We start from the raw sequence: 21,113 nt of genomic DNA on the forward strand, positions 1-21,113 counted from the left end.
AGAACAGGACGGGGGCTATGTGAGGATGCTTTTTGTGGATTTTAGTTCTGCGTTTAACACAATTCTTCCACATAGACTAGCGTCTAAACTTCTGGACCTTGGGCTTTCTAATTCAATTTGCCTTTGGATTATGGATTTCCTGTCTGGCCACAGGAAGATTAAATAATCATACCTCTTCAGCCCTTATTCTTAACACTGGTACACCACAGGGTTGCGGGTTGAGTCCCTTACTCTATACTCTTTATGTGCATGACTGAATTCCCACTCACGCTAGCAATACTATTACTAAATTTGCAGATGATACAACATTGGTGGGACTTATCTCCGGTGGGATGAGTCTGCCTATCGAGATGAGGTGGACCAGTTGCTTTCGTGATGTGGAGACAATAACTTGGTCCTCAACACCAATAAGACCAAGGAGCTTATAGTGGACTATAGAAGGAACAGATGGGACATCCAGCCCTTGCTTATCAATGGAGACTGAGTGGAGCAAGTGGCCAGTTTTAAGTTTTTGGGTGTTACCATAAAAGAGGACCTGACCTGGGGTGCTCACATTGCAGCACTGGTCAAAAGGGCCCAGCAGAGATTGTACTACCTGAGACTTCAGAAAAATTAATTCTATGTTATTAACCCATGCTTTTCTGCCAAATATTCTCTATTTAAAGAACTTCTTGGGACACATTCACATGGCATAAGCATAAGTTGTAACATCCCTTATTGTACCAGCTAGCTGTTCCTATTACTTCATAAGCTTCTCAACAGCTACCAATGGCTCATTCAATCCTTTATCATGTCATATGCACTGCTGCTTTCACTAACTGAAAATCAAACCTAAAATATCCTATAGCTTCATTTAGCTTATATCCTTTATTTGGTAGCACATGGCATGATAAGCTTTAAACAAGCCAGTGGCAGCCACAGAAGAATCTTTCCAGAAAGCTGGGAGTAATCAGCAATTTTAATCCAAAATTTCTCCAACTAACCTTAGCTTACGCTTGTATCTCCTTTCACAGAATAGCTTAAGAAAAATAATTAATAGTCCAGAATTGATGAAGATAGTTAACTTTTTCAACTTGAATCCTGATGATTACATAATATACACAACACACCTTAGATTTAATTATGACTTCAACAGTTTCCATCCTGGAAATTCAGAATTCAACATCCTTAGGATTAAAATACAAATTTCTTTGATAAAATGTAAAGTAATTAGATCAATATTGAACATTTTAAAATCTTCATGTTTAAATTCATATTATCAAAAAATGTTAAAACTAATAATAGACAATATTTTGTGAAATATTCAAGAATTTACATAATCAATTTCAGAAGCTAATTGTAGTACTATTAAATGAGATAATTCTTGTCCATATATTTTTAAAATATTTTCTTAAATAATCTGGCTTTGCTACATATCTCTATTTATCTATAAGATGTTTTCTTTCTAATATTTTATAAAATAGGTAAATACCTTGGGAAAATCCACATGTATGGGTTGAATATGCCTTTCTGCCCAGAGACTGAGTCATCAATCTTTGCCATGCCTCTTCCTGTCAGGCCAGGAAGTCCCCAGGCTCCAGTCACGACAAAGGCGCAGGCATCTTCTTTGTGGTGTTGGCTCTGCCTCCCACGTGGACACTGGACCAGACAGTTGCCAGGGTGGGAGTGGATTCTACCAAGGCATGCTGAGAAACTGCATTCAGGTAAGCCAACAGCTATACCAGCATGCCTTCAGGAAAATCCAGACATATGGGACATACCAAAGCTGGCAGTCCCTATGGGAGGGAAGAAGTCTGGTCCTGTGAACCCCCATCTGTATGTACTCATTGTAGCACTCTTCTGTCGAAGGCCACCTCTGCTGAGGCATATGTGTCCAGTTTGTAGTGCCTTATGAAAGGAGATAGGGAGGACCATGTTGCCATCCTGCAGATGTCCTCAAGTGAGGTTTGCATCGCCCAGGCAGCTGTGGTAACTATACTTCTTGTTGAATGGGCAGTTAGTCATCTGGGTACGGGAACAGCCTGAGTCTCGTAGGCCTTGACTATACAAGCCCTGATCCAACGGCCTATGGTCGATGATGAGACTTTGGTACCCATGGAAGACAGTTGAAATGAGACAAACAGGGCTTCAGTTTTGTGATACATAATGTTCTTTTGATATATCTGTGGAGCGCCCTCCTTACATCCAGCTTGTGCCATCTGTGCTCCATATCATGAGATGAAGTAGGGCAGAAGTTAGGTAAAATGATTTCCTGAGCCCTATGAAAGCAGGAGTTGATCTTAGAGATGAAGAAGGGATCCAGGTGCAGAACTACCCTGTTTGTGTGGAAGGTGCAGGTCTTCTCTGACAGAAAGAGCTGCCAACTCCAATATGCGCATGGCCGAGATGATGGCAAGGCAACTTTGATTGTTAGGTAGCACAGACTTATAGATTATAGAGGTTCAAACGGTGCTAGAGTGAGGGCCTGCAGGACTTTAGACAGGTCCCAGGAAGGGTACCTGTGAATTAGCAGTGGTTTGAGATGGACAGCTCCTTTGATGAAGATGCAGATGGTGGGCTAGGGAGTCCCGCTTTCCATAGTGCAGCACTGTGGACAGGGTGGCTACCTGTGCGCGTATTGTACTAACAGAGAAACCTTTGTCGAGTCCATCCTGCAAAAAGTCCTGGATCTGTGGTATAGAAGCCATAGTGGGATTTATGTATTTGTTGATACACCACTTACAGAACGCTTTCCATGTAGTGTCATACATTCTGTTCGTGGAAGGTCTCCTGGAAGCTTGTACTGTCCTGATCACCTTTCTTGAAAAGTTATCCTTCCTCAAAGTCCTCCTCTCTAGTGCCAGGCAGCCAGTTGGAGCCACTGGGGCTCCAGGTGTTCCAAGACCCCCTGGCTGATACAGATCCTGTCCTGAGGAATCCTCCACGGACGGGACACTGACAGCTTACTAGATCTGCATACCAGGACCTTCTGGCCAATGGGGAGCAATGAGAAGGATTTCTGCCTGTTCTAGTAGCACTTTCCATATAACCCCCGGGATGAGGGGAAGAGGAGGGAAGGAGTATATGGTAGGCCCTTGGGCCAGCAGCTGCAAAGAGCGTTGACCCCTTCTGCGCCTGGAGTCAGGAAGTTGGCATTTGTCGGAGTGGCAAGCAGGTCCAGTACCGGCCTCCCGAATTTCTGAGACATTTCCCTGAAGAGATCCGGATGGAGACAGCACTTGGAGTTGTCCACCCTGATTTTACTCAGGTAATCTGCCTTTGCATTTGTTGTCCCCGATATGTGCTCCGCCTTGATGGACAATAGGTGTGCTTCTGCCCAGATTCCCAATTGTTCTGCTTTGGTCATGAGGGATCCGGAATGTGTCCCTCCTTGGCGATTGACATGTGCTTTGGCTACCACATTGTTAATTAGGATCAATACTTTAGGGTTAAAGGTCAGGTCCAATTGCAGAACTACACGATCATTATGGAAGATACAGAGGTCATCTCTGACTAACAGAGCCACCAACTCCAATATCCTCCTGGCTGATGTAATCACCACCAGGAAAGTCACTTTATAGGATAGGTATTGTAGGGCGACAGTTCTCAAGGGCTCAAAGGGTGGAACTGTAAGTGCTTGAAGCACCTTGGAGAGATTCCATGTGGGGAATCTATGTACCACCGCCGGTCTTAAATTTGATGCTCCTTTAAGGAATCGACGTATCAGTGAATTCTGTGCTAATGAATCCAGGTTGCTAAAGGACAGTACTAATAAAGTGCTGCCACTTGTCTTCTCAGTGTTGTGGGAGCCAGGCCTCTGTCAAATCCATTCTGCAAAAACTCTAACACGTGGGTGATGGAAGCCTTGGTGGGGTCGACATTCCTTCCTGTGCTCCATGTACAGAAGGCCCTCCAAGTGGTTTCATAAATTCGAATGGTCGATGGTCATCTGTCCGCCTGCATGGTGTTGATGACTTGAAAGATTAGCCATTCACCTCTCAAGTGCTAGGCAGTCAATTGGAGCCACTGTGGCTCTGGGTGTTGTATTGGCCCCTGGCTGAGAAAGATCCTGTCGGGGGGATCCTCCACGAGCATGACACTGCTAGACTGACCAGGTCCATGAACCATGGCCTCCTGGGCCAGTATGGAGCTATGAGGAGAATCTTGGCCTCCTGTTGCAAGGTCTTCTTGATGACTGCTGGAATGAAGGGTAACAGAGGGAAGGCATAAAGGAGTCCCTTCAGCCACTGGCAGCGGAGGGCATTGACTTCCTCTGCCCCCTGTGCTGGGAACCTAGAGAAGAAATGAGGCAATTGATTATTGGTTTCAGATGCAAAGAGATCCACTAAGGGCAGCCCAAACCTGTTGGAGATCTCCTTGAAAAGAAGAGGGTGCAAGGTCCACTCTGAGTGATCTATTGTGGACCTGCTCAACCAATCTGCTCTGACATTCAGTGTCCCTGAGATATGCTCAGCCTTGATAGATACTAGGCTTGCCTCTGCCAACTTGCAGAGCCGAAAGGCCTCCTTCATTAAGGTTTTGGAGTATATCCCCCCACTGACGAGTGATGTGCGCTTTCGTGGCCACATTATCCATCAGAAGGAGCACATCTTATCCTATCACTAGTGACTCAAATTTTCTAAAGGCGTAAAAGGTCGCTCGTAACTCCAGCCTACTGATGTTATGTTTTAAGTCAGAAACTGTCCAAATGCCCTGTGCCACCTTTTCCTGACAGCGGGGCCCCCATCCTGACAGCCTGGCGTCTGTAGTTATGCTTATACGTTCCTGCTCTCTAAATGAGCACCCCTTGTCTAAGGCCGAAGAGGTCCACCAAAACAAGAATGATAAAACCTTTGGTGGCAACCTCATTCGTATGGGCAAGGTTCCTTTCTTAGCTTTCTCATGCGGGAGCAAGAACCACTTCAAAACCTGAGAGTGGATGCATGCCCATGGAACGTCAATGCACGGTATCATCTTGCCCAGTAGTTGAGATATTTGGGCAGGGGAAGCCATCCTGGGGGAACAGAAATGACCTGTTAACATTGTAAGTCTTACCTTCATTGCTGTGATAGGAAAACTATTTCAGCCTTCGTGTCTATTATCGCCCCAAGTGGCTTTTCTCCCGGTTGACTAGAAACCTGTGATTCTCTAGGGCCTGCATGGTGGTCGTCAAGTCACGAACAGCTTGATCTTGGCAAACCGACAGAATTAAGATATCATCAAGTAGGCCAATATCCTGATTGATACAGTTCTGAGATGAGCTGTTAAGGCTGCCAGTATCTTGACAAATGTTCTGGGGGCCGATGCTAGACCAAACGGGAAGGCTCTATATTGAAGATGTTTGCCCTCATAAAAAAACCTCAGATGCTGACAATGGGCCGGTAGGGTGGGGATATGTAAGTACGCCTCTGTGAGGTTTACTGATGTTAAATAGTCCCTCTTTCTCACACACTTCAAAATGGATTGGAGCATGTGCATCTTGAACCTGTGATAAATCAGAAAGGTATTTAGTCTTTTGAGGTTCAAAATAGCCCTCCAGCCTACCCAGCCCCAAAGCTTTTGAAACTACAAATAGCATTGAATAGAATCCATGCCCTGCTCTTCCTCCAGAACTACTTCTGTCTCTTGTATTGTCAGAAGGTGTTGGATTGCTTCCTCCATCAGGTTTCGTCTGGAGGTGTTATTTGACACAGGGCAGCAGATGAAAAATCTTAGGTGGGGGGAGTCTGCCACCAACAGGAGCTACAGATTGCTCATTTGTAGGGGAGCTACAGATTGCTCATAAAAGGGCCTGTTGGAGGACCCTCAAAATGGCCATTTGGCCTGTGATTGTGATCTTGCCTTGTAACGTCCCCCTTGCGCAGGCTGCGTGTCTTGTCACTAGCCGAAGCTGCCTTGAGTCCATTGTCCCTTTGCCCTATAGTAGGGTGCACGAACGGAACGTCGGGAAAAGGGGAAAAACCTAGAGTCTCCTTTCTTTGAGATTGATGGCACAATCTTGCGTTTGTCCCTGGACTTGACGAGGACGGGGTCTAATGGGGCACCAAATAGTTTGCCACCTTTGTACGGTGCTGATGCAAGTTTCCATTTTCATTTGGTGTCCACCTGCCAGTATCTGAGCCACAATAAATGACAAGCTGCTATAGCTGAAGATAGTGCACGGGATGCAAATTTAACTGAGTTCAAAGTTGCATCAGCTGTATACTCAGATGCAGCAATCACCTTGTTGAAATCTTGGTATGCTCTGATGTTGCTGGTCAGTACTTGTTCTTGCATCTGCCATAGCCAGATCAAAGACACCCTGGTGAAGAAGGATGCTGCTGTGGCTGTTTTGACCACCCATGTAGCCGCCTGGTGCGTCTTTTGCCACTCTTAAGTCAGCCTTCTTGTCTTCACTCTTTAGGACGTTATCTGCGTTGTTCAGTGTACAAGAAGAAGCAGCAAGTGCCAAAACCGATTAATCAACTTCTGGCAGGTATATAACGCTTCTGTGAATGCAGTATCTACACTGTAGAAACATTTGTCAAAGGCAGTAGCGCTAGGACAAGACCCTAGGAAGTCCAACTGTCGTTCGACCATATTAAACAAGATTCTGTAGAAGGAGATTACGTCCGTTTCCTCTTTTGGGTTCGTAAATAAGGTCTCATTGCCCCCCCGTCTTGTGTGTGGGAATTGGGGCTTCTGCATTAAGCTCTAACCTTGTGGCACTCTTGGCCTTGGCCAACAGTGGCTTAAATAAATGGGTCTAAAGAGCCCTTTGAACCTGGATTTTTCGGGTTCTGTTTCCTCCTCCGACAGGGCCTCTATCTCCCCTTCCTCAATCAAATAATCGGATTGGTCTTCCTCAGAGGAGACCGGGGAATAATCCTGGAGCACTGCAGAATGCTTTAAAGGTTGTCTGGCATTACGTTTACTGCAGTGAGCAATGACTGGGTTAGCGGCTGCCTGAGTGGGTAGAACTGTTTGTTGCGTTCCTCCCATCAGACCCTGCCTAATCATCTGGGTAACCCACTGTTGCACCTCTATAGGCATCAACCTCTATAGGTTCTTGGGGGAGGCAAGTGACTTGATTGAAGGGCTGGGTTAGGTATCAAGCCGCCCACCCCAGCCTGTTGATACATTGGAACTGGTAAGAGTGGGAAACCAGGTACCATTGGATAGGAACTCCCCAATGAGAGCAACCAGAAATTTCAGCAGTCTGTTTACTGACTGCTGAATTACTGATTGGCTACCCCTAGTTCTCTGTCCCTGAGCCTTCCCCCGTGATACAACTGGCTGGCTGGTCTGATTCTCACTTTCCCTAGGAGGACTAAGTTGGATTAACTTTTCCTGCTCTCTAGTGTTCTTTTCCACCTGCTTGAGTAAGGCGTTGTGTAGCCTACGTTCAGCCTGTTCCTCTGCCTTGGATCTCCTAGTTGCTCTGGCCTTGGCTCTAATATTAACTGCTGCTTCCTTAGCGGAATCCCTGGTTTTACTGGTTTTTTACTCTTACCCTGCTGCTGTGTTTCAGAAGTCTGAGGTGGAGAAAGAGTGGCAGTGGAATCATCCATTACTTAGCTGGATGATGTTAATCCTAGTTGTTATGAGGACTCTATATAACTAGAGTACAAATGCTATAATGAATGGGTGCTAATAATCTCAGGTGAGAGTGCTATCTGTGCTATCTATCAAGGAAAGGGAATTCAAATTTCTGAGCAGTCTGCTAGTTGCAGCAATCTGTCAGGCCAAGGGATCACCAGTTGGGAAATGAAGGAGAAAGCCTCCAAAACTATAGCTGCAACTCCTGCAAAAGGACAGAAAAGGTGTCAAAAGGTAGTGGCTATTTGTATCTGAACAGGCTGAGTTAGGTTTACAGCCAAGCAGATATATGTGATAATGGGCGTTTGAAAAAGTCTTTGATCTCCAAAATGGCGCTCCTGCCAAAATTACTTGCTACTATGCCCAGCAATCAAGTAGAAACAAGCCACAAAAAATTCCTCTGCTCTGATTAGGCAACTCTCCCTTATTTGGGCAGACTGCCTAGCAGGAAAAAATCACGCTAAAAGGTTGGCAACCCCTGTGTTAAATCAAAGGTTTGTCCACCAAATAGCTGGTTTAGCAGACATCAGATACATCAGATCACACTCTATCCCATTTGATGTCTATTCCCTATTAAATTGACAGTTTAGCTTTGAAAATGAGGGTTTATCCATTAAATCAAAGTTTTACTACAAATGAGGCCATTTATGTTAATTATATAATTACACAAATGATGTAAATTGATGCAAATGGTATAAATTGATATTTAAAAGTTATTCTGATTTAATGAACACCTCACATTCCTCCAACCAATATATTAAATGGATGGTGTACTCTATAAAGATTTTTAGTATACCTGCAATCATGCAACAAGACTGCTTTGAGTAAAGAACCACAGAATATCACTCCATCTTTGAGAAAATATTGCGCAAGAAAATTCAGATATAAATTGAAATATAAGTTTTAGCAGGAATCAAAACAAATTATGGCATCAAGCCAGGTTCAGACTTTTTTAATTTTGTTCACTTGAAAAGAAAACTGTATTACATGATAACAGACAGTCTCCCCCAGGTTAAAAACATCTGACTTTCAGACAACTTTTAGATTGTCCTGAATCCTATTATATTAAAAAATACCTGAATACAAATACAAATGGTTCGTAATAATAAACATGCATTGTTTTGTGACATTATGTGAAAACACTGCATTGCTTCAATAATATGTTGGCTCAAAGAAGAAGAATGATGTCCAACATTTTAAGTAGGATCATGATATCGAGTAAGTATTCTGTCTTATCTGCAAATCTGATTTAAAGACAGACTTAAGAACAGATCTCATTTGTAACCCAGGTTCTGCTTATATTAACCATTTCAAATCAAACGTTTATTGTCAATGCACAACATGTGTACAATGAAATTGAAATTTATGACTTATTTTGATTAATATGTAATATATCCTTCATTCAACTAATAAAACAAGGGTAAAATACCAGTAACACTATCCATGTTTTCACCATGATATTGTGATCTCATTCCACAACATGGCACTTTATTTACTTGTTTGTAATAAATAAACAGCCCAATTATCAAAGATTTCTGGATCATTCACAACAAAACACCATCCTAAAAATATCAAATCAAGTTAAAATATATACAGTAAAATTCAAAAGTCATTCATCAAATTAATGAGCCAATTGCATGCCAAAATTTTTCAGATTTCTAATTTATATAGATTTAAAGGCTTTGAAACAAATAAAAATATGCTTTAAAGTTTTTCTGTGCACTCAGACTATATATCAATAACTGCATTTACTTTTTCAGTTGTGAGATGAAAACAAGAGATTACAAGGAAATATACTGGTTAAAGATGCAAGCTTGTACATTCAGTATGAGCATGCTTGGTAAAACTAGCTCTGACTGCACATATGACATAGACACTAAAATGTGCTAAAACTGACTAGTATTGTCCACAGCTGGAAATGCTGCATATAACAGGGGTATAATTAAGGTTGGTAACCCAATTTATAATCTCTCTATATTATTAAAGCAATGAGTGGCAGCAGTTAGTATCTATGTATCCAACAAGTGACAACAATAGCATATGGAAATGGTAAAGGACATAGGAAAGAGGAAGGAATGTTATTCTGTAGGTTACATGCAGGCATATTTGAGAGTGAATAACTTCATAGAAAGTCAGCATAAGCTCTGTATACAAAAAAATTACAAAATAATCTCCACCAAATAAATGAAGAGTGAATTTAAAAAAAGAAGTTGCTTGAAACAGATTGAAAATAATGTGCTACAAAGGTGGAGACTACATTCTTGCTTTTCAGCAGGAAATTTAGAAATAATCTAAAGAAATCTACTGAGCCCTTGTACAAATATTTGCCCAAAAACAATTGGGAGGATTTATTTTAACATTAAAGCTGACTAATATATAAAGTCCTATCCCAAATTGTTCTTTGTTGACCATTGTTCCTTAAACTGTATATTTTTTATTGGAATACTTCAGATTTATAATGTAACAATCTGATAAAGATTCCCTTGGCATATATTATTTCAGCAAAATCTTTCAAAAATCCAATCATCCTCAGGTCAAGCTAACAGAATTCATCTTTAAGCATTATGATTAAAATAAAAACCAATAAATACCATTTTTGCAACCTCAATGCATGCAACAATTTAAAGCAACATAGCAAAAATATTTTATTCATTTTACGTTACAATATCACAAAGAAAAATCTTATGTTCGCCTTGGACTATAAACTCACAATAACATGGTTAAGTCATACAATGCCTCATGACAGACTACAGTAAGTACAAAAGCTTTCCGATTATATAATTCAATATCCAATTCAGGAAAAACAAGCAAGTCACACTGCACATTTTCTTAGTGCTTTTTAAAATTCTCAGTTCTTCTTTTGATCTTCAAATATGTACATTATTCACATGCATGAAAACAGAAACTTATGGATATGTTTTGCTTCCAAAACCATTTACACTGTACATAAAAAAAGAAAAGTTCCAAAACTTCAGAATTTTTATCAGTGCCACATACATTTTAGTCTTCAAATCAGAAGCATGTTATAAAACTGATATGATGAAAAGGAAAATATTACATAAGAGAATTACTCATCTTTTCTTTGCCTATTCCTTAAGACCCAGATGTGTTTAAGTAATTGATAATGTAAACTTTACATTCAACATTAGATACCATAGTTAACTAAACCAATTTCATAAGTAATAAACCAAAAAGCAACTGCAATTTTGTAACTCTCCCATGAAGCAAATTCATTGCATTCAATTATTCAACACTTCGTCAACAGAAAGTCATAATTAAATCTTAATTTATGTCTCCCCAGCAAAATCTGAGTTTTTTACATCTTAGAATAATGTTTTAACTGCTCTGAAAAAATATCTGAAATACAAAATTCTAATCACCAAGCAGAAAGCTACTAAATTATATTACCATATGCTATAATAAGGCTGCACACTTAGTAAGATACTAAGATCACTCCCTGTTTATAAATGAGATAGAGAGGTTGCAATTAGAGGATCATCTATCTATCCATCCACCCATCCATCAAATCTAACCCGCCCATTTCAGGAAAAGCAACACAAAAATGCATATAAATTTCTAAGCTAATAAAGATTTCCTTTGTGATTTCAATTTAAATATTGAAGCATCCTGTCAGTTTTTAGCTTTGTTGATGAAGGAGAAAATCAGGGGTTTTTTTCCTTTGAAGAATCAGCAAAAATTAAAACAGTAATCAGCTAGCCAGCTCATTACCACGTCTCAGTAGAGTTTGACATCACATTCAGAACTGATGCCAAATCACAATTCTAGCAAATCAGGCAGTCTGATAGCCATAGCTTTGAATTGTTATTAACACCTTGTTGTAAGGAACACAACATTAACATTACAGGACAGTAGTTATTAAACGGAGCACAGTAGTTATTAAATGGAGCACAGTAGTTATTAAATGGAGAGAAAAGGAATTCTTAATAAAGGTACATGTAATATCGCTCGAGGAGTAGCATTACACGTGGAGTCAGGGGTTTATTCTTGTCGCCTGAAAAATTTCCGTACCTATTAGTCCAAAGATCACCTTTTGCCCTTATTTCCAAGGTGTAGCAAGCAGAAATATAGCACACTATTCCAGTTAAAGAATGGGAAACATTTTTTATCTCAACGATCCCAGTTAACTGTGAGTTCCCTGTGTACAGGATACATCTTTCTGAAAGGAAACCTCTGGATTAAGGGCACCTCTCTCAAATCTTAGACCCAACGGCTTTTTGCATGGGCGTTCAAGGGTACCCACCTCTTCTCCACTTCCCCCTCGTTCTCATTCCAAGCTCCTTCGAGGCCTCTAAGGCCAGCTGAGATGCCTGGGATGGAGAGGAACATCGATATTCTCCATTGCACGCATGCATACAAGCATGCATGCATGTATGCATACGAGCGTGCACTCAAGAGTGTTCACCCCTTCTCTCTTTGTTGCAGCGAGGGGGGGGGCAATTAGGAAAGACAGCGACCGCTCCGTACCTGGATGTAGTTGGTCTCGCAGTATTCGGCCACCCGTTCGAGGTTGGTGTAGCTGTCGAAAAGGGCCCGGCGCCCTCCCGGGATCTCCTCCTCCAGCAGCATCTGCAGCTCCGCCATCTTCACATCCTAGCGCGTGCGCACTCAGCCCCGCCCTTCTGTTCCCTCCTTTCCACCCCCCACTATCCCCCAAAACCCAGGCGTCCCGCCTTTTGTCCACAACGCCTGCAGCAGTTAGGTCCGCGTCCTCCGCCGCTCGCTCAGCGCTCGCTAACCCCGCCCGCTGGCCGCGGGGTTCAACTTCACCCTCTACCTCCCACCCACCACCCGCTCTCAGCTGAGGCGCGGCGTAAACCAACAGCGGCGGCGGCCACTGCGCATGCGCCGAAGTTTTCCATGAAAATTCTTCTTCGCGGGCCCCCTTTCTCGGCAATTCCCTACCGCCCAGCGTTTTCTGTCCCACTTCCGGTGCCTACATCCCGACGGAAGCGGGGTTGGAGTTACTAGGAAACTCCAACTCTAGGTATAGTGACTGGAGAGGAGGTTGGAGAAAAAAGAGAATGTCTCCCACTACATTTGCCCATTCAGATTTAAGGCTTTTTATTGTCGGCACTGTTCTGCATATATACCTGGACTCACTTTTTATCCTTTACTGTATTAATTTTTTAACATAAACCATCTGAATATAAGAACCATGAGGCATTTTAAGCAGAATGTTATTTGATACAGTAATAAAATTATTGATTGAGGCCTAAATCTTTGTGACTGTACCATATATCAACTTTAGGTCTGCTTTGTCATAGTTTGCGACTTCTGGTGACTCACAGTTTCAGCCATTTGATGAAGAGGGTTAGATTCGACAATCATGAAATTTTTATTTCCAAAGTCCAGTATAGAATAATGTAGTATAAAAAGTCAATAATAATCATCTGATCAGTGCTGAATATTCAATAGGAGTGAAGTCTGATGCAAGACTATTTTATTTGTCAAGGTATGTATTAGGTAACGTGTATAAGTATAAACATGATTATGTGTTATGACTCCCCTTCAAAATTCAAACGAACAAAACAGAAAGCAGCCGTTTCACAATTAAATCAAATGGAAAGAAGTCTTACAAGATAACGGCTGGCAGAAACCACAGCATAAATCTTTACTCTGTCCGGCAAACCAGTCCTGGCAATAAATCTCCAGTCTCAGAGCTCCTTGCTGTAACGTCCTCACTCAAATAGTCATTTTGTTCCTGGCAAAATGTACCAGCCCAGCTGTGTCCTTTTATACTCATTGAGGCAACGTGCTAATTTACTGACTTGCTCTTCTCATTCGCTCCAGCTGATTTTGCCTTCTCAACCATCTTCTATTTTTTACATTTAACCACAAATTTTCCAAGTACTCATCTCCACTAGAAGACTCTCTCAAAACTTCCCTGTCAGCCATTCCCGGCTGTTGATCAGATAAGGAACCAGAGGAGGTCAAAGGTCCTGACAATTCTAATACATCAGGTCTGTCATCCTTTGTCACGTCCATCTCCTCATCCTGGTTATCAGTCCAATCACTAAGCCAGGCCGGCTCATATTTTTCTGCCATGACCTCCTCACTTGAACTCATATCAATCACAGGAGCTGAATCCAAGCCCGGAGCCACAACACTATCCCTCACCGCAGGGCCCTTCCCCCGGGTCTGACGATCCGGATGCGGTTTCGAAGGGAAACGTTCATGAAAGTCCCGAATGATGTCTGGAGCATGAACTGCAGACGCATCCGTCCATGAGCAAATTTCCGAGTCATCCACTCTCCTCCCGACTAAATACTGGAAACGACCCTTGAGCCAACGCGAATCAGTAACGCTGACCACCGTGTCATCAACCTCCGCCTCCTCACGGGGTGTTGATGGGGAAGTCGTACCAGCTGGAGCATGCAGAGGAGAGTCCGGGGAGTCAGGAACCAAAAGAGAGCGATGGAATACAGGGTGAATACGCATGGAGCGCGGTAAGGTGAGCCGGTATGCCACAGGGTTGATAACCGCCTCAATCGGGAATGGACCGATGAAACGATGGTTCAATTTCCTAATTGGGCAATCGATCCGAAGGTGTTTCGTGGACAACCACACCTTGTCACCCACAGCTAACAGAGGCGGTGCTCGACGTGACCGGTCCGCAAACCGTTTATAGTCCTCTTTCACTCGTTCAAGTTGTTGCCTTACTAAACGGTGGACTGCTTGTAGTTCCTCCAGAAAATCTTGTGTCTCAGGAACCGGTGAATCCATCCAAGTTAATGGGAAGAAGCGCGGATGATAACCTACATTCGCGAAAAATGGCGTTACCCGAGTGGAGGTGTGCTGCGAGTTATTAAAAGCGAATTCTGCCAATGGGAGGTATTTCGCCCAATCGCTTTGTCGCTGATTAACAAAACACCTCAAATATTGGGTAAGAATGCCAATCACCTTCTCAGTCCCACCATCAGTTTCCGGATGGTGCGCTGACGCTAAGCACACCTGAACTTGTAGCGCTGCCATTAACTGTTTCCAAAACTGCGCAGTAAACTGAACCCCACGATCAGAAACCACTCTATCTGGCAGTCCATGCAGATGAAAGATATGCTGTAAAAATAGCTGAGCCGTAGTGCGGGATGAAGGTAATCTCCGACAGGGAATGAAATGAGCCATTTTAGTCAGCATATCAACTACCACGAGCACCGTCGTGAAGCCCGATGACCCACCCCCCCCCACACAACCCCCCCCCCCCCCCCCCCCCCCCCCCCCCCCCCACCCCCCCCCCCCCAAACCCCCCCCCCCCCCCCCCCCCCCCCCCCCCACCCCCCCCCCCCCGAAAAAGGCGCCGCCCCCCCCCCCCCCCCCCCCCCCCCCCCCCCCCCCCCCCCCCCCCCCCCCCCCCCCCTACTACTTTGGATGACCTCCTCACTTGAACTCATATCAATCACAGGAGCTGAATCCAAGCCCGGAGCCACAACAATTATGAATACATGAAATAGATACAAATAAAAAGGAACAGTAGGACAGGAACAGTAGGCACGTTGGTGCACTTATGCATGCCCATTACAGTCTTCTTAGGAATGCGGTGAGGTCAACAGTAGACAGTCTAAGGTTAAAGTTTTTGGGGTTTGGGGAAGAAACCGCAGCGTCAGGTAATCCAGATATTGACCACTCTGTTGCTGCAGTCGTACTTCCTGCAATTGAGTTTGGTGCGATTTACCTTGATTTTCTATCTATTATGTACTCGTGTATTGTGGTTAAAGCTGAAGTAGTCGTTGATGGACATGGCAATAGATTATTTTATGTACTATGCTTATACCCCATCGAAAGTGAAGCTGCCTGCGAAAATTCCACAAAGCCCAGGTCGTCTGTAGGCGTAGGAAAGAGAGACAGCTGGGATGGAAGAACCAAGAGAATAACCCTCACCTGGGGTAACTGTAAACCCACATGGAAAATGGAACTGGAGGTCCTCTCTGATCAGGAAGAATGGGTCGAGGAACCACTGGCAGATGACTGACTGAAACGGTACATAAATTGCCTCATAAGGGAAGCCCTGGTGGACCTCAACGTGAGGAATGAACCAGGTCACCAAAATAGGAGAACGAGTGAACCAGAAATTGAGAGAACCCAAGCTGTCACCCCTAATCCAGAGGAGAATGATCAGGCATTGGAACAAGATGGAGGACCAGCAGCCAGACAAGATACCCGACCCCTTACCACTCCAGTGCAGGGGTTTAACCCTGGCCAACCCAGAAACAAGTGCAGAGAAAGGTCCTGCCCTTGGGGGTAAAATTCAATGGGGACCCCCAGAAACTGGAATTTTTCCTGGCGCAAGTCCTCACTTACATGCAAGAATATGGGCGGAATTTCCTGACCCAGGGGGCCTGAGTGTGAGTCATCAACCTGGCCCTAGAAGGGGCAGCAGCCAGATGGATGGTGACTCTCCAAAACATCAGTGCCCCAGAACTGAGGAACCTCGATCGATTCATGACAGTCCTACGCCACCACTTTGAAGACCCCCTCGCTGACAGAAAAGCCTGCAACCGCATTAGAGTCGTAAAGCAAGGCTATCGCCCGGTAGCTGAGTACACCGAGGAATTTCGTGACCTGGCCGACTGAGTCGACTGGCCAGAAGATATCCTAGTCTGTTCAAAGATGGACTCGATGACCTGTACACTGCCTGCCTAGCCAGTGGGGCGCCAAACCTCCTGCATGAATGGTACCTGATGGCAGAGGAGGCAGAGATAGACATGACCTGTAACCAGTACCACAGTGGCCGAGTTTGGAGAAGATCCCCATCCCAGGGAAAGTGGAAATTTTTCAAACCCCAAACCACCATGACTCCATGACCAGCTGGCTGCTTTAAGCGTGGAAAAGAGGGACACCACGCAGCAGAATGCCGTTCAAAAACCCCTGACAGAAAGCCAGACCACCCATCAGGGGGGAAACCTGGAAAATCCAACCCTCGAGGAAAAGAAACTGGCCTGAGAAGCCGAGAAGCTGTGAGGTTTTCGTTCCCCCCCAACCCAGAGGAAGAATCCCCAATGTCCCGAGGAGACCTGAGCCAGTCTGAAAGCGATCTGGAAGACGATCTGCTGGTAAGCGACCCACTCTACCCCAAAGACTGTTTATCCCCAGCCGAGGGAAGGGGGAGGAAGTTGCAGCGTTACTGGATTCGGAATGCCCCCGATGCCTAATAAACCCCACCCTAGCAGAGAAATTGGGAATCCAACTAAGGAAAATGGAAAATCCCATCACTTTCTGCCAATTAGAAGGAACTATATCAAGGGGGTGGGGGGAGCCAGCCAGTTTTACCACAGAACCATTAAAACTATGACTTGGGAACCATAGTGAGATGCTCACATTCATTGTAGCACCAGGAATGGGAGGGCCACTAGTCCTAGGACTCACATGGCTATGGAAATGGAATCCAAAAATAAACTGGAAGAGAGGAACCGTACATTTCCAGAAACATGTAGCATTTGCAAACAGCCCAGAGGAAAGGAAAAGAAAGAAAACAGAGAACCAGCCATGGCCGGTCAGCTGGCTGAACCCATTAACATCCCCAAAGAGTACCAAAATTTAGCCCAAGTATTTAGCGAGGAGCCTTCTGATGAACTCCCCCCCCATCATGCCACAGAGTGCGCCATTGAAATCCTACCAGGAGCTAAACTTCCAAAACCAAAAATGTATTGCATGTTCCCCAGAGAACTAAAAGAACTCAGACCATTTATCAATAAAAATCTAAAAAGGAGTTTCATCAAACCTACCCGACCAAAAATAGCAGCCCCAGTATTATTCCACAAAAAGGATGGCTCTTTGCTTCTATGTATGGATTACAGAAATTTAAATACCATCAGTGTGGAGAATATGTACCCACTCCCCGTCATGAAGGACATGTTACCTCACCTCTCTAAAGATTTTTTTTTTCAAAGTTAGACCTACGAGAGGCATACTACTGCATCAGAATATGGGAAGGGAATGAGTGGAAGACGGCTTTTAACACCCCACTGGGATGCTACCAATTTAAAGTGCTCCCTTTTAGACTACAAGGAGCACCTGCCATGTTCATACAATTAATTAATGAGACTCTCCATGGTTTTTTGTACAAAGGGGTTCTTGTTTATCTCGATATTTTAAACTACACCGAACAACAGAAGAACACATCAAGTTACTCCGAGCAGTTCTCCCAAAACTCCAAAATGCGAAACTATATGCAAAACTCTCTAAATGTGAGTTTCATTAAGAAAAAATTGACTACCTGGGATATAGAATATTCCACGAGGGAATAGAGATGGACCCACAAAAAGTAAAAGCTGTCATCGATTGGGAGCCTCCCCATACTCACAAACAACTGCAGAGCTTCCTGGGTTTTGCAAACATTTACCTTCAGTTCATTCCAGCTTTTGTGAATATCGCCCTCCCCATCACGAACTTGTTAAAAATGAAAGGTGGGGAGAAACCCAAACCAAGGCAACCCCTTATCTGGACAATGGAATGCCAAGCGGCATTCGAAAAACTCAAACGTCTGTTTTCAACAGAACCAATCTTGAAACACACAGACCCTGAACAACCATGGCGATGTAGCAGTTGGAACAGTTCTACTCCAAAAGAATGGACATGGACAGTTACAACTATGTGCTTACACTTCCAAGAAACTGAAAGGAACCGAGCAAAGATGGGCCATATGGGAGAAAGAGGCATATGCTGTGCGATGGGCATTCCTCACATGGAGGCATTTCCTAGAAGGGATCCAAATCCCCTTTGAAGTCTGGACTAATCATAAAAATCTAGAAGCCCTGAATACTCCACAGAAACTCCCAGAAGGAGGTGGGCTCAATACTTTAAACTGTTTAATTTCACTCTCAAATATCTCCAAGGGGGGGAAAAATTTCTTGGCAGATGCCCTGTCCAGGAAACCCCAATACAATAGCAAAAAGATTGAAGTTATAAAACCCATGATCCAACCAACCCAACTTGCAGCCAAAGTAATCACCCGGGCACAAGAGAAGAAAGAATCAGTCAGACAATGCAAAAACTTCAATATTTAAGGAGGCACTACTTAAGGACGACTGGCTCCAGGCTAACAAAAACATTTGCTTACTCAAAGATGGTCTAGCCTGGGTAGAAAACAAACTTTACGTCCCTGCCAGCGAGAGGATGGACCTCATGAAACAATGCCACAACTCAAAAATATTGGGGCATTTGGTTTTGTAAAAACCCTGCACCTCATCAAAAGACAATTTTGATGGCCATCTCTCAAAAAGGACATTGAAAACTATGTTGCCAGTTGCCCCATCTGTGCTGCTGCAAAAAGAAGACAAGGAAAATCTCCTGGACTTTTACAAACAGTGGTGGAACCTTCAGCACCCTGGAAAGAGATCTCTATGGACTTTATAGTGGAGCTCCCCTGAAAGTGTAGGAAATACTGTCATTTGGGTTGTAACTGATCTTTTTTCAAAACAGGTTCATTTTGTACCATGCCAAAAGATCCCAACAGCCAAAGCCTTGGCAAAGATGTTTTTAATACACATTTATCGCCTTTATGGAGCTTCCCAATGGATTATCTCAGATAGGGGTGTACAATTCACATCCACATTTTGGTGGGCGTTTTTAAACCTATTAGGCTCCAGCCGGAGGTTGTCATCATGAAATCACCCCCAGACTAATGACGGAGCAGAATGATCAAACAGCGTATTCGAACAATATTTAAGATGCTTTATTAATTACCAACAGGACAATTGGACTAACCTTCCTTTTGCAGAGGTAGCATACAACTCTGTTCACAGCAGCACTGGTTTCACCCCATTCCAGGTAGCCACAGGCCAAGAATTCAACCCCATGCCAGAACTACACACCAAGGAACCTGAAATTCCCTCCCTTAAGAAGTGAATAATTTGCAAGCCATTTGGCCAGTGGTCAGACTAGCCTTACAAGAGGCTAGTGCAGCTTTTAAAGCTCAAGCAGACAAAAAACACTGTGATCCTAAACCATTCAAAGTTGGGGACCGCATATATTTGTCCACAAAATTCCTAAAATCATTACAACCTTCTAAGAAACTGGGACCTAAATTCATTGGGCCATTTTCCATCTCCAGAATTATTAACCCTGTTACGGTAGAGCTTCTACTTCCCAAAACACTTAGACAGGTTCATCTAGTATTTCACTGTAGCCTACTCAAACCAGAGATCACTTCAAACCTTAGACACCCCAGACACACACCTCCAACTCCCTTTATGGTACATGGGAAACAACATTTTGAAATTAAAGATACCCTTGATTCGTGCACTCACCGTGGATCCACACAATATTTAGTAGCTTGGAAACACCTTCCTCAGAAAATGAGTGGGTAGCCAAATGACATGTAAAAGCACCCACATTACTACAGAAGTTCCACCTGAAATACCCTCACAAACCATCCTAAGTTGTAAAAGTAACACATGTTTTATGTCTTCCAGGTGGATTATTCAAATTTTTGAGGAGGGCAGTATGTCAGATCTGTGTATCTGCCATTCTTCAATGGAAGAAGAGGGGGGGGGGGGAGTTTGTACAAGTAATCCTTTTTGATGTAACCTGATAAATCTTATATTGAATCTGTATAACTTGCACATGTTGTAACAGGAGGACTGGAGCCAGATGTCTGGAAACTTGTCACCTCTTGAAGAGATGGCAAGAGGAGAAGGGACCATAAAAATTCCAGCTCTGAAGGATACTCCCTGGGAAAGTCTTCTGAGATACGTTCCCAGAAAAGGGGAAATTAACATGTTGGTTCTTTGTTTGACTAAATCCACATCAGAATAAGGGAAGGGGTTCTAACTCCTATCTATTACTGTATGACTGGAAGCATCTTAGATTCTGCTTTGGCTAGTCCTGGGATCCCTTACTTTCAATAAAGAATTCCTTTTGAAGTACCTAGCTTTCAGAAGTTCATTCTGTTCGGTTGAAGGGGAAAAGACCAGTGCTTACGGGGATGACCATGGCTAGTGACCATAGGGTTGGGAAGGAGCTGGTCCTGAAAGATTTTTCAAAGATTATGCTTAGAGGTTCTGCTATGGCAATGGAAAGCTTTTTTAAGGAGTAGGCACATAGCCCGTTGGGTCCAATAAATAGAAATGGCTTTAGATTTTGTAGTGCTTTTTTCGACATTATTTTCTGTAAAATTGATATGTATTAGATCATTGTAATTGTCTGTGGTTTGACTATGAAATATTGGGCATGAGCCATTGTTGTTTACAAAGACTGAGCCGAAGAATGTGTTAAAGAGGTTGGCTTTAATGGTTTCACATTGTTACAGTCTTTACTGTTAGGTCCTTTTAGGGATGGGATGGATCTCGAGTCTTTAAGTCTGTTGTTTACAAAATTATAGAAAGCATGGGTGGAACGTGCATAGAAGGTTTTCCTCTTGTTTAATGTGATAATTGGTGCCTTCAGTCTTTATCTGGTGGCATAAGTTTTTGTAGTTTTTAAAATTGGCAACGTGGCCAGATTTGTTTTTCTGCCAAAGGGATTTCTTTTTGGATTGGAGCTTCCTTATTGTTGTGGTTAATTTGTTTTTTCTGGTTTGGGGGATTATTAGTGGTACATGT

At 43.4% G+C, this 21,113-nt stretch overlaps 1 protein-coding gene across 15 annotated transcripts in view; it reads right to left on the reverse strand.

Annotated features, from left to right (window-relative positions):
* ABI2 (abl interactor 2) overlaps window positions 1-12,181 on the reverse strand; it is a 74,967-nt gene extending 62,786 nt beyond the window's left edge. For all 15 annotated transcript variants that reach the window (XM_087914861.1, XM_087914505.1, XM_026696755.2 and 12 more), the window contains exon 1: window positions 12,043-12,181. In XM_087914861.1, coding sequence (XP_087770987.1) covers window positions 12,043-12,159 — 117 coding nt within the window. In that variant the 5' untranslated portion in view covers window positions 12,160-12,181. The remainder of the gene's footprint in view (window positions 1-12,042) is intronic.
* Window positions 12,182-21,113: the final 8,932 nt, after the last annotated feature.

The sequence above is a fragment of the Pseudonaja textilis genome, chromosome 1 (genome assembly GCF_049901715.1).
Source record: "Pseudonaja textilis isolate UNSWEBS1 chromosome 1, rPseTex1.2, whole genome shotgun sequence".
NCBI lineage: Eukaryota > Metazoa > Chordata > Lepidosauria > Squamata > Elapidae > Pseudonaja > Pseudonaja textilis.